Source organism: Chinchilla lanigera, unplaced genomic scaffold (assembly GCF_000276665.1).
Source record: "Chinchilla lanigera isolate Chin_1 unplaced genomic scaffold, ChiLan1.0 scaffold00071, whole genome shotgun sequence".
Classification (NCBI taxonomy): Eukaryota; Metazoa; Chordata; class Mammalia; order Rodentia; family Chinchillidae; genus Chinchilla; species Chinchilla lanigera.
This window is the reverse complement of record NW_004955472.1, coordinates 7,711,466-7,724,768: the sequence shown is the minus strand read 5'-3', so window position 1 is coordinate 7,724,768 and position 13,303 is coordinate 7,711,466. Positions and strand designations below refer to the sequence as shown.

General features: G+C 44.7%; 1 protein-coding gene across 3 annotated transcripts in view; it reads left to right on the top strand.

Annotated features, from left to right (window-relative positions):
- The window catches only part of Tek (TEK tyrosine kinase, endothelial), a 114,341-nt gene that overhangs the window by 23,362 nt on the left and 77,676 nt on the right, over nt 1-13,303 (top strand). For 2 of the 3 annotated variants that reach the window (XM_005401150.2, XM_005401149.2), the window contains exon 1: nt 12,159-12,264. The exons of the other annotated variant lie outside the window; for it this stretch is intronic. In XM_005401150.2, the coding sequence (XP_005401207.1) occupies nt 12,174-12,264 (91 nt within the window). In that variant the 5' untranslated portion in view covers nt 12,159-12,173. Of the gene's footprint in view, nt 1-12,158; nt 12,265-13,303 lie in introns of those variants that run through there. 3 annotated transcript variants of the gene reach the window in all.

The window sequence follows — 13,303 nt, the reverse complement described above, 5'->3', positions numbered from 1 at the left end:
CTCCTCCTTCTCCTCCTCCTCCTTCTCCTTCTCCTCCTCCTGCTCCTCCTTCTCCTCCTCCTCCTTCTCCTTCTCCTCCTCCTGCTCCTCCTTCTCCTTCTCCTTCTCCTTCTCCTTCTCCTCTCCTCTCCTCTCCTCTCCATGTCCTTGCCATATATTTAATACAGCATTCATAAAATTTACAAAGGTAAACTCTTAGAGGCAAGTATCACTATCTCCCTTTTACAAGTGACTCATCTGAGGCACAGAGGGTAACTAAAGGCAGACTTCGGCCTCACCCTCAGGGTAGCTCGATTCCCATGCGCCTGGCTCTCAGGCTCAGCTGGGCTCAGCCTGCAGGTCCTCTGGCGCGACAGGATCTGCTCTGAGGTGGGTGCAGCACAGCACAGGCGTCTGCCCGCAGAGACAGCTTTGGGGCGTCACCGCGGTGAAGGTGTTAATGTAAATCCAAGGCTTAGTGTGCAGGGCATAGGTCACTGCTTTTTTCTGAAGAATTCAATTTTCAGAATGTTTATCTTTTTATTCTGTGTATACAACACCACCGTTCAGAGATAGCTACTGTTAACATTTTCTAGATAAGACGGAATATCCCCCTGTGGAATCCCAGTGCTCTCTGCAAGGTCTGCCTTGTGAATTCCCCGGGTACTTGCGTTCTCATGGTCTCCTCTGACCCTAGCTCTGGCTTCACTTTGATGTGGTTTAATTTACACACCCCCTTGCTTACGCCTGCCTGTGCCGCGGTCTTCAGCTTGATAGCAGGCCTGATGGCAGCACAGCCTTTAGCCTCAGTTAGAAATAAGAGAAGCAACAATCTCCCCACACGCAGGCACACACAGGTACAGAGGGACACACAGACACAATCCTGAATGCAGAAACACAGACAATGGGCTCGTGATCGCAACACACCGAGCTGATGAATCACAACAAAGACGTGGTTTATGCCTGGGCAGAGCAGACAGCCTCACGTCAACGATTAGACTGTTTGCTAACGAGTGTCAGCTGCCCGATGCAGTGTTTGGCCTTTGTCTTTTCTTGTTTTGCTTCTGTGCCCCCCACTGGAATTCTGATTGAATTATATTGAATTTATGCATAACTTAGTCAGAGTTCTCATCTTTCCAACATTCTATCTGTCCACTTAAGAGCATAAAACAATTTGATGAAGGAATTTCTCTTTGTCAGACTTCATCACACTGAGGGTGTGCACACGGGTGCGTTCACGCGTGTTGTGTGTGTGACCGTGGGAATGCAACAGGGTTGATATTCCAGTATTACATGGTGGTTCCTCTGTGCTGGTGGATGAAAAGCGCAATACTTCTGTGCCCTTTGGTAAATAACTGCAGCTGGAACCGACTGCTCCCGCTCCGGCCACCTTAGCTGCCGGCTCCGCTCTCAAGGCCTCTGGTCACGCACTGAGAGGTCAGCCGAGAGGCCCAACGCCTGGCCCATCATGGATTCTTCAGCACCCTTTTCTAATGCTCAGACTGGTGTCTGTTTTAACTGGTTTGTCCATGTCACTAAGCCATACTGTTCAGTACATTCAGCTGTATATTCTTGGTCTAAAGAGGCAGAAAACAAACGGTGCAATGGATCTCACTTATGCCTCTCCTTCATGAGCTTATGCCCAAAATGCAGCTTGGCCGCGGTCCTTGTGCTTTGCGGCACTGCCACCGTGACCGCCATGTTTGAAGGGACTTGCTTCGCGGTGCCTGGCTCCTGAACATGGCCAACCACTTCATCTGATTCTCACCCAGGGACACTGCCCAGGGAGGGTTGGTGGAAAGCCTGGTGGTTGCATTTGTGCATGACCGGTTTACTTCCACATTAGCCTTTGTGGCTTATTCAAAGGATTGTCAAGAGCGTCTTTGCCTCTGTGCAATTTTTACCATACTGACGGATCTTTTGAAGTCTGTTGTCCCACTGAGCGTAATAAATTTCAATAAACACTACTTGGGTGTTTTCAAGGAAAAAAGAATCTGAGTTCCCTATTTTAAAGTATAGTTATAGATACATTAAAATTATATAAATATGCAAATAATGTCTATATAATTATTATATTTTATTTTTAGTCCAGTCCATCTGTCAAAGTTTGAAAGACATATGATACTATCTTCCCAAACTATTATACTTTCCTTATGCTTTTTTTTTGCTTTTATTAGATTTTTACATATTTGATTATGATTGAAGTACAAAGATGAATGACGGTGATGCTTGCATTACGGGTTTCACTGTCTAGCACATAATACCATAGACTTTGTTTCCCTTCATGCCTTCTATTTTAAATTTTAAGTGTTGCTATCCTTGCTTTCTTTTCCTTCTTCATTTTGTCTTGTCTTGTCTTGTCTAATCTTTTCTTCTCTCTCACTAAGGATTAAACCCAGGGCTTTCATTTGTGCTATATCCCCATTTTGTTTTCTTAAGTTTTGTAGCACAGTCCCACTGAGTTGCCCAGGCAGGGACCAGAACTTGCCATCCTCCTGCCTCAGCCTTCCAGAGTGCTGCCTCAGACTCCTACCATGCCCAGCTTTCTTTTTGTTTCTTGATAAATTCTTTGTCTATCCCTTTATTCTCCAACTTCAGTATTAATTCCATCTATTCCACTACAGGATGTTAGGCAAATGTGATCTCACATTTGATATGTCTTAAAATCCTTTATATTTTCTCTAATACACTCTGTACATTTGAATGTTATCTTTTGAGTTGCGTAAAATAATGGGATACAAGTCTCTATCACCATTGAAGTGTTAGCTGCATCTTAAAAGAAAGTCAGCCAACAGGTAGGTACGTGCAGAGAGGCTGTCTTTAATAGAAGCAGCATTGTGAGCAGTATCCAGGAATGGAAAGCTTGCAAGGAGTCTGGGGCCAGCCAAAGTGATCAGAGGGATTACGTTTTTGCAGTTTGTCAAGAGAGAATGAGGGTGTGAAAAGAGTGGTGTGCGGAGGCAGTGTGGTGCTAGCGTGGACGGCAGTGTGCACTGGACTTAGGGGGTGAGGGTTGTTGACAATAATTCAGTTTTCAACCAGGTATGATTGGAAAAGTATGGTGTGAAGAAACGAGAAAGGAAGAGAGAAAAGCTAAGGGGAGAAAATATGCTGAGTTCTCTCTAGACATAGTGTATTTAAGATGCCTATCAGGTATCCAGCGTGCATTTTCATAACGTGTGCCTGTAGCTGGAAGAGGTTAGAGGAAGACTTAGATTTGGAACAGATGGTCACTGAGATTCTGGGAGTCGGTGAGAATACCATGAAAGCTATAGTCTTCCATAGCACTGAGCAGGCCATAATCTCTGGGCTGGCGCCCTAGCTACTTACTGGGTTTGGGCAAGGAGGGGAGTGGGAAATGAGAGTCAAGGGAGACATGGTATTTAGAATCGTAGCCTTACACGTGGTCCAGGGAATGTTCATGGGTTTCTACTGGGATGATCAAAGAACTGAGGCAAATGAGAGTGGAGCGGCGCACAGGGAGAAGCTACTGGGCCGAAGCCTCTATCGGAGCAAAGGCAGGGTTATGAATTCTAACGTATTCCAGGTGTTTTACAGTGACTTCCCATTTGGTTATCCCATTTCTTTCTTTTGTCGAAGCCCATTTCTTAATCTGTGGAATGGAGATACAATGTCCAGTTCTACGGGTGTGAGAATTAACAATGCATTACAAATATCTTGACTATGATAGGTACTCAATAATTTATGGTTATTATGTTATTAAAATAATTCTAGTAATTATGGCTAACTGAGAACTATTGAGAAACAGAACCAGCAAACACTTGATAATAGTGATTTTCAAACTGTGTCCCATAAAGAAGCAGCAGCTCTAGGGAGGTGTGCACGGGACTGCGGGAAGGCTGGGAGGAGGCTCAAGCTGTGCTCCTTGGGTTCCGTGGGGATACACAGGAAGCATGATTATATCTGCTGCCGAGTGTCGCTCGTTATGATTGCAGACCCCGAGGTGCAGAAGGGAAAAAGCAGTCACTGAATCTGGAGAGGCCGGTGGCAAGAAGGGACTGCCCTTGAGAACTGCGGCTTTGTAGACGGCTCGGGAGGGAGGGAGGGGGAGAACAGCTGTGCCAGTGACCTCTGCTTCCACCCTCCACTCTTGAGGGTGCTGCCATCAGCTGTACCCAGAGGGGCCCAGGTAGCTCCGTGGGGATCCCGAGCTGGGTGGAGAGGAGCCGGAGAGGGACACACCTGGTAAGAATGAAGACAAAAATGGAGGGATAGCCTGGCCTCGGCAAGGCAGGCCGATGTTGCGGCTGTATGAGCTGCTGTGGTGGCTGCTGTGGTACCTAAAGTTGTGGCTATTTGGGAGGCGGAGGCAAGAGCATAGCTGGAGCCTAGAAGTTCAGGGCCAGCTTGAGAATGGCATAGTGAGACTGTCTCAAGAACAAACAAACAAACAAATGAAAAGTGACTTAAAAATGAAACTAGCCCATGCCAAAAAATATCTGATGGAACATTTCATGAACTTGTCTCTCTGGCTTTCACGATTTTGGACACCTTTCACTGGAGTGACAGTACAGATAGGCTTTTTCCTTGCTGCCAGAACAACTTATGTGGGCCCCATAATTGTCTGCTCAGGCACATAAACGAAGCGTTGTCCTTCTGGGCCCTTCGTGTGATGAAATGCAAGGCTCAGGCTGTGTATGAGACGATGGCCTGTAACACTGCTGTACCTGCTAGGTACTAAGTCTGCATTGAAAAGACACAGCTCCTGCTCGGTGGCACTCTGCAGGCTTTCCAGGGTGGGTGGATACACAAGCTGAGTCTTGGAGGTCAAACGGGAGTTAGCCAGTTGAGTGTGAGGAGGGGGAAGTGCTGGAGGAGGGGAATATAGACAGGGAGGATGGCGCATCATAAGAGCCCAGATGTGAGGTGGTGTGGCCGTGTACACCTGTAATCCTGGCACTCTGTGAGGCTGAGGCAGGACAGTGGCAAGGTTGAGCCCAACCTGGGCAACTTCAGTGACTTAGCAAGACCCTGTCTTAAAACAAAAAGTAAGGAGAGGGCTGGGGATATAGTTCAGTGCAGAGGACCTGAGTTCAGTCCCCATTACTGCACACACACACACATACACACACACACACACACACACACACAGAGTGCGCAGGTGCACACAGAAAGATTCTGGGCATGATTCATAAAGAAGGGGCCCTAGAGGATTCCCCTAAGTGTTATCACACCCGGGATTTCTCAGGAGCCCACTGTTAATGAACATCTCTCTATCAATGACCGCTCTGCAGACATTGGTCTCGGTTTGGCAGATGAAAAGTTGTTATAGCATTTAGTTGGCATTCTGAGCAAATATGTCTGGAAGTTCCAAGTGTACAGTATTGTACTGCATTTATTTATTTATTTATTTGAAGGGAGGAAAATATGTCCCAAAAAACTGCTTCCCAAAAAAGTGACATCCAGTAGCAGAAATGACTCACTGAAAGCCTGTAATAGAGGAATTCCAAAACAAAGGCCTTGAGCCCAGAAGGCCCCTGGGGCAGCTCCTCCTCCAGAGAGGGGTTGTGACCCGCTGGGTGTGCCTGAGGGGTGGATGGTTTGGCATTCCAAACTGGTGCCTTGTTGCCCGGGACAGAGAAGGGAAGTGTAGCATGGGGAAGGGAGAAGGGATGTGCAATGTCCCTTTCATTGTCAACATCCACATTGAACTAATGAAAAGAGCTTTTCAGGGCCAGGCTCAGGGCTGGAAAAACAGCAGGCTTTTTCTGTCATGCTAAAATGCCAAGAGAAAAGTGACTTCACTTTTCTCTAGGAAGTAATTTTGTGCTATAAGGCACTGTCATGCAAAAGACCTCTTTAATGAATCCTCTCAACATTCTTATTAGAAAGATATTTTGAACACAATTTTACAGCTAAAGCACAGGGGTGGAAATAAGTGTTGGTTTGATTTTAAAGCCAAAGAACATTCCAGAGAATTGTTGGCAGGGAGAGAGCACTGACTGCTGGGGAGTCACTTTTAAAGGCAGACTATCAGGGGTGGGTCTCAGGCTGAGAGACACACAGCCCCTGGGTGAGGTCACGCATAGTGTCACTGAGCGCTGGTTTAAGGGCCCATGGTTCAGGTTCATCTCTTTCTCTCAGTTTAATTTTTTGTCAGCATATTTCAGCAGATAATGGTTCCGTTCATCACCACTGCCGGGACAGTGAGTTAAGAGCTTCGGTTTTGAAGTTCTCTCTCACTGGCACGCAAATGTATCGCATCTTGACCCCCTCCTCTGCAGCTTGACTCCCCCGTTCTCTCCGCGGCCTCTCCACATGGGTGTGACACTGCCTGTCCAGAATCACTTGCGTGTGAGGAGAGTTGGTCCTCTGTCAAGGTCAGCCCTGTAAGACAGGGGTGAAAATCAAAGGCTTTTGAAGGAAACACAGGGAATCTTCTCGAGCTCTTGCTCATCCTGCTTCCTGCCAGTGTGGGTCTGAGGTGAGGGAGGGCACGCGCAGCAGGACACGAGGCCTTCGCAGTCCTCCTTTCTGTGGGAATCTTACTCCAAGGTGCCTTAAAACACAACAAAATCCTCCTGAGCTCCTGACACAGGCTGCAGTTCGCTACAGATTTACTCACTCAAACTGGCTTTGTGCCACGCTAGTAAAGAAACGGCCCTCCATACAAAAATAGTGATTTAGAAGCTATTTTCTATTTACAGATGGGGAAAGTGAGAGAGAACTTCAAAACCAAAGCTCTTAACTCACTGTCCCGGCAGCGGGTGATTGTGCCAGGCAATTAGCACTGCACAAAAGAGTCGCCTGCGCTGGACGGGACTTTCAGTCCCTGTGGAATTATTGGATTCAACTCAAACACCGGGGCCGTGTGCAGTCTGTCACACGCGCGCTCGGCCCTGGGGAGTTCTGGACATGGACAGCAGCCTCTTTTTCAGGGCCTCGCTACCTAGGGTAGAAAATGGATGAGCCGGACGGTTAGAATGCCGCCATGAAGTTGTTTAGCAGCACGTACCTTTCTATAAAGAAAACCTTTATTTAAAATAAAGGTCTTCATAGACTACAGTTTTAAGTTTTGATAAAATTCAATTTATCAATTTGTTTCTGGATTACATTTTTGGCATCATAACAAACAACTCATTCTCTGCCTAACTCCAGAACCATGACGATTTTCTCTTCTAAAAAATATTTTTACATTGTATAGAATCATTTTTGGTTAGTTTTTGTATTCAGTGGGATGTTTTAGTACTTTTTGCATAGGAATGTCTAATTTTTCTAGTACTATTTCTTAAAAAGATAAACTCTCTTCAGTGGATTGTTGAAAGATAAATTTTTGATGTGAGTTGGTGTAATATGAATATAGTTTGTTAAATGAATGAGTTATAGTCAGTCTACCTGAATTTGAACCTTGGCTGTACCAGTAATCAGCTGTAGAGCAGTGCCCAAGTACTTCGCCTTCCTCTGCTTTCGTCTCCTATTCTGTAAAATGGGGATAGTCTGAGTACTTGCATACTACTCAATTGCTAAGAGGATTACATGAGTCATTATTTGTTGCCCAGAGTTGTGTCCGATATATAATAAAACTGACAAATTAGAGTTTGCTTTTATATAACTTTATTCTGGTTTAGAGACAAGGTCTTGCTTTGTAGTTCAAACTGAACTTGCACTCACTGTGTAGTTTAGATTGACTTCAGAGTCACACCAATCCTCTTGCTTCAGCCTCCTGAGTGCTGGGATTACAGACATGTGCCACCATGTCTGGCTGTAACTTTGTTCTTACTGAAGACATTGTGAACACATCCTGTTAAGCTATTTTAAATATTATATTCCGTGTGAACAATGTAAATGCTCCTATTTATCAGTCAGCACCAGATATAATGACTATCTCTGTTCTTTGTCAGTTCAATAGGAAAATAATAAGATGTCCTTTTAGTTTGTATTTTGTTAAACAACTCTCTCTCTCTCTCTCTCCATATATACCAGTTAGCTTTTGCAGACTGATAAACCATTCCAAACAGTAAAGCAGCAAACATTTATTATTCCTTGGGATTCTGTAGGTCAGCTGGGAAGTTCTTTGGTCTGGACCTTTTTGATCATCTGATGACCTGGCTGGCACTGGCTGGTCTCGGATGGTTCCTTCATTTAGCTGGTAGTGGTCAGCTGGCCCTCAGAGGGACTGGCTTGCCTACTCTACTGGTGACTCAAGTAGGTTGTCTAGGCTTCTCCTCAGGGTCATCTCCATCTTCCACCCTGACAGAGAGTGGAAGGGAGCAGGGAGAGTGCAAGCCAGTGGGCAAACCCCATCCCAACCTCTGCTGTGTCACTTTTGCTAATGCCCCCTGGTCAAGGGAAGTCCCATGGCCACACTTACATTCAAGGGTCGAGAAACAGACTCCACATCTCATGGAAGGGAATGAAAACTAGAGGGTTTATTTCATTCCACCTACTATGGTTGGGTGTGTATATTTCTTCCTCCATGGTTGCCACTGACTTATTGATTTATAGTTATTTATAATACATGTTAATGCTTAAGTTTTACACATAACAATATTCTTCGCACCTGGTAGTTAAACTTTGTTTATGTAATACTCTTTTCTCTTTGTCAAAGTTTTTGGGTTTTCCTGAGGTCAAATCTGTCAGTGTTTTCCTGTATAGCATTAACTATAATTATGTCTTTAAATGACCAAACCGTGAGTTCTTGAAGCCAGAAACCATACTTTGTTCTTCTCTTGACCTACAGAGGGCAGCACACAGCCCAGCTCACAGGCCTTAAGCAACTGCTCCTGAATGAATTCCCTGATGGGATGATGGTCCCACTCCTTTGTTTGACCAGCTGTTCACTCATCCGTATGGAGTTCAAACCTATCATGTGCCAAGCGTTGTGCTAATTGTTAGAGATACAGTGATGACTAAAATGGACCTGTCTTGTCATATTTATACTGAAGCATAGCAGGTCATTATGAGATTTAATATTAGTGAGACATGAATTCAAATTCCATTTTTCCACTTTTGTGGCCTTGAAAATCTCTGGGTTTTAGGGCCTTTTTAACTTAGAAAATGGAATATGTATGCCTTCCTTCAATTTATTTGTTTTAGTTTTTTGAGACAGAGTCTCACTACATAGTTTAGGCTGGCCTTGGACTCATTATATAGCCCAGGCTGGTCTCAAACTCATGGAAATCCTTCTGCCTCAGCCTCCTGTGTGGTGGGATTACGGGTGTGCACCTCCATGTCCAGAAGTATGTGCAAATTCACACGAACAATATTTGTGAAGCACCAGCATAGTACTTATTGTGTACTGTCTAATAAAATAGTGTTAGCTTCCTTCCCTGCACGGTAAACTCCTAGGCCTGCTGGGAAGGCAAGAATCTTTGATGATCTCCTTTTAGCAACAATCACGATTCTGAATTTCTTTTATTTCAGCCTCATTTCTTTGGTTTGCTCTTCTAACAGTTCTCAGTGGGGTGTCATTTGGAGCAGTTCTTGATTTATTCTCTTTTTGTGCAAGCTAGTCAATCACATGGCCTTCTCTGTGGGAAGCTGGAGAGCGGAATACTGTTAGCAAGGGCTCTTCAGGGCCGTCGTGCAGGACAGAGATGTTTGGTTGTGGGTGCGGGGATGCACCTCTTTAGGCAGCATAGGGTTAAGAAATGGCAACTGACTGAATTAGGAGAACAGCCCCGAGAGAGAGAATGCGTGTGGATCCAAAGACAGCCTTCCCAGGCCAGTCACACCCTCTGCCGCTGGACCAGCATGGCCCACTCATCGTCCTCTGCCAGGACAGAGCGGACAGGAGAGGAGAGGAGAGTGACCCCGGTTGGGTACTTCTGTGCCCTCCGCCCACCCCTTCCCACCTTCTGGCTGCCTCTCTCCTCAGTGTCGTGCCTTTCTTGCCCTGGTTTCCCCTGGAGTCTGCAGGTCCATCTGCCAGATCTGTAAATATCCCAAGTTCCTGCATGCTAAGGATTTGGCCATGGAGTGAAAGAAAGGGCCTTGCGGAGAAATCAGAACTAATGGGCTGTTGCTGCTACTCTCCTTTGTATGACAAAAACGAGTCTCTTTTCCATGGGCTTCAGTTGCTTTTCTTTTTCCCTCCATACAGCGAGACTTGCCCAGGCAACCTCTAAAGTCCAGTTCAATGCCCATGTACTACATGTTCAATAAAGTCTCCCTGGGTGCGTGCTCGGCCTAGTCCCTGGGAATACAAAAGTTTCCCACTAGTTCCCTGATCCCAGTTCTAACTAACACCTGTGTTATTTAGTCTGAGTGGAAAATTTTGGCAAGAGAGGATGCCGTTCTGTTCAGCAGACAGACAAGGACCCATTTGGCGGGCAAGCAGGGGTGGAAAGTGGGCATGCCCTTGGGGGAAACTGGCTTGGCACAACTCCTGAGTGAGAATCGTTTGTGTGAGACACAGCCCAGTCGCATGCAGGATGCCCAACTCCAAGCTCCCACCTCTACAGCGAAGAAATTAGTAATTTCCATTGTGTGTAGTCTTGTGCACCTTGCCATCCTCTCCTTAACTGCCCACCATCTTCTTGGAAGAGCCTGGAGGATAAAGGTTCGACTCCGAGACTGACTACGTATACGTGAAGGGATCATGGCTAACACAACATAGGAAGATTAAAGGGTTGGGGCATATAAAGAATTAAAAAAAATCAGGCCCACAAAATTCAGAGACCCAATACAGAAATGGGCATCTGAGATGAATACACATTTCTCACATGAAGAAGTACAAACGGCAAATAAACATAAGAAATTTTTTTTAAAAAAGATTAAAGAGTTGGAAACATGCCTGGGGACTTCGGGGAAGGCAAGAAGGCAGAAAAGATACCGAAAGCACCTTCACATAGGGTTGATAGAGAAATGGCTCCAGTGGGTCTGAGCACCCAACACACAGAAATCAATGCCAAGAGAGCTTAATGACAGATTTAAGATTGTTGCAGAAGTGAACCCAGTGAGTATCAGTTCATCCCTTGAAACCCTGCCAGCAGTTACGCTTTTGCTTGGGTAGGGAGTTTGTTTTAATCTCCTCTGTCTCTAACTTTGCCTTAGTTAACTGCAGTGGTCTGTTGAACTAAATGTCCACGAACCCTCCCATCCCAGGGTGTCTGACTGGTCACCACTATGCCATCTCACAGCATCTTGTCATTCTCTTTTGTAGTACCTATCTCGGTGCCCACGCTATATTTGTTAGTGTAATTAATTTTCTGTCTCCGTCTTTTACCCTGGCTTGTAAGCTGTGGAGGGCTGAGGTCACATCTGCTTGATGCCCTGCTGCCTCTCCAGGGCTACTGCAGTATCCAGCACATGGGTACTCAATACATTTGTGTAGTAAGTAAATAAAAAGACATATAATGAAACAATGAGTGCATTCTTAAACAGATTTTTCCATTTTCTAGAGAGCTTTAAAAAATTAAGTAAAATTCGCCAGGCGTGGTGGTGCATGCCAGTAATCCCAGCACTTGAGAGGCTGAGGCATGAGGATCTTTGTGAGTTTGAGGCCAGCCTGGGCTACAGAGTGAGTTCAAGGCCAGCCTGAACTGCATAGTGACACCAACTACCTTGGGTCACCTTATTCCAGGGACGGTTTTTGCTAACATGTTTTCATCTTATTGCCAGTACTCTGGCTTCTGAAGTGCTTTTGGCTAAGATGGTACTAATCTTCACCTCAAATATTCAGAACTGTAGATAGCTACATCTGCTACAAAAGTGAGATGATCATGAACACTGTAAAAAAAATTAAACATAGCTAATAATTAAACAAACTCCTGGGAACCGTACAGACAGGAATGATACAACACATTATTCCAAACACGTATTACTGAAAGTCCACCCAATACAATTCTAAAGTAGTACGACACGCAAGGGAATAGGCTTAGCATGCAGTCATTTAACCTGATTTTTCCTTGAAGCTTGCCAATACTTCCAGATCAGGGAATGGGGTTAATAAGAACTTGACTATCTGCAGCTGTGCTGAACTTGGACGGGGGCGGGGGTGGCGGTGGGTGGGTAGGAAGCACGCTAATAGGAGCAGGTGTGTCATGCTGACATGGAATGTATTTTCATTGATATTCTGTTTAAATTTCATTTTTCTTCAACTGTTAGAAAAATGAGTTGAAATTGATAACCTTTGAGATTTTATGTGTTTTTAGTTAAGCAAAACCTTCACGTGAAGCCCAAATGTAAGAAAAAAAAATAAATTGGAAGTCGAGCAGCTCTGGATTGTGTGGATGGAGATGCATGCAGAAGGGTGCAGATCTGGAAGCATTCTGTGGATTGTACCTCCTGTTCTCAAAAACGTCAGGAACACCTTTTCAGAAAGTGAGAAATGATTCCTTGAATGCAATCTGAAAAACATAGCTCCATCTTTAATTTCTAAATCAGCTTAGTTCTATTATGTGGGTATTGATTCAGGCACAAAATAATTTCTATGGCTGTTTTTTTTTAAGAAAAACATTTCCATATCTTAGTTAATGGCTCATTACTCAAACCAATCTTGCCTACAAGGAAAATAATGCAAAAACAAGAGAGAAATATTTTGAGGTCACTACAGGGTGATTAGTGACAAAAATATTACTGTGAAAGATTAGATAATGTTCCGTATAGCACAGAAAATTCAGTGAACAAAATAGTTCAGAGCTTTGCTCTGCTCCATTTGTGATGATAGACTACTTGTTAACTTTGTAGATGCCATATTATATGGCAAGTATTTCCTTCCAGAGAAGAATACACTTTTATGTGTGTTCTTATGCAAAGGCTGTAAGGTGTTGAAGAGATCTTTGCTACAGAAAAATAGTGCTGTATTTTGTGTGTGTGTGTGTGGTGCTGGGGATTGAACTCAGAGCCTTGTGCATGCTAGGCAAGTGCTCTATATTCCTAGCCCTAAAAAATAGTACTGATCCCCAATATGCATCAGGTGTGTAAAATTCAATGTGCATCTTCCTTATAAAATGGTCTTGGCCTTGATAACAGAAATATAAGTGGAACTAAGTAATGAATTTGGTCAGAGCCCTCAGGTTGTGGGAGTGATGAAAGAAGTCAGCACCAGTCTCCAGCATGACTCGGAGAGGGTAGTGCCGTAAGGTGACACAGGAAATGTGTTAAGCTCTGGGCTGGTATTGATACGAGCCCAGATGGAATGTGAATTTTGATGATTATGTTCAAAAATATGTCCCTAAATGCAGGTTCCTTGGGTGGCACCAATCGTGCTGTTGAGGTCAGCTTTCTCATGGTATCATCATCAGAATGTTTTCGAGAGGTCACAGGCCAGAGTCTTAGCCACTGGTCATGAAGCCTCTGCTCTCATCTCTTTGAGAGACCACATTTAGCCCCTGCTCCTCCCTTTCATTAAGTTATATAT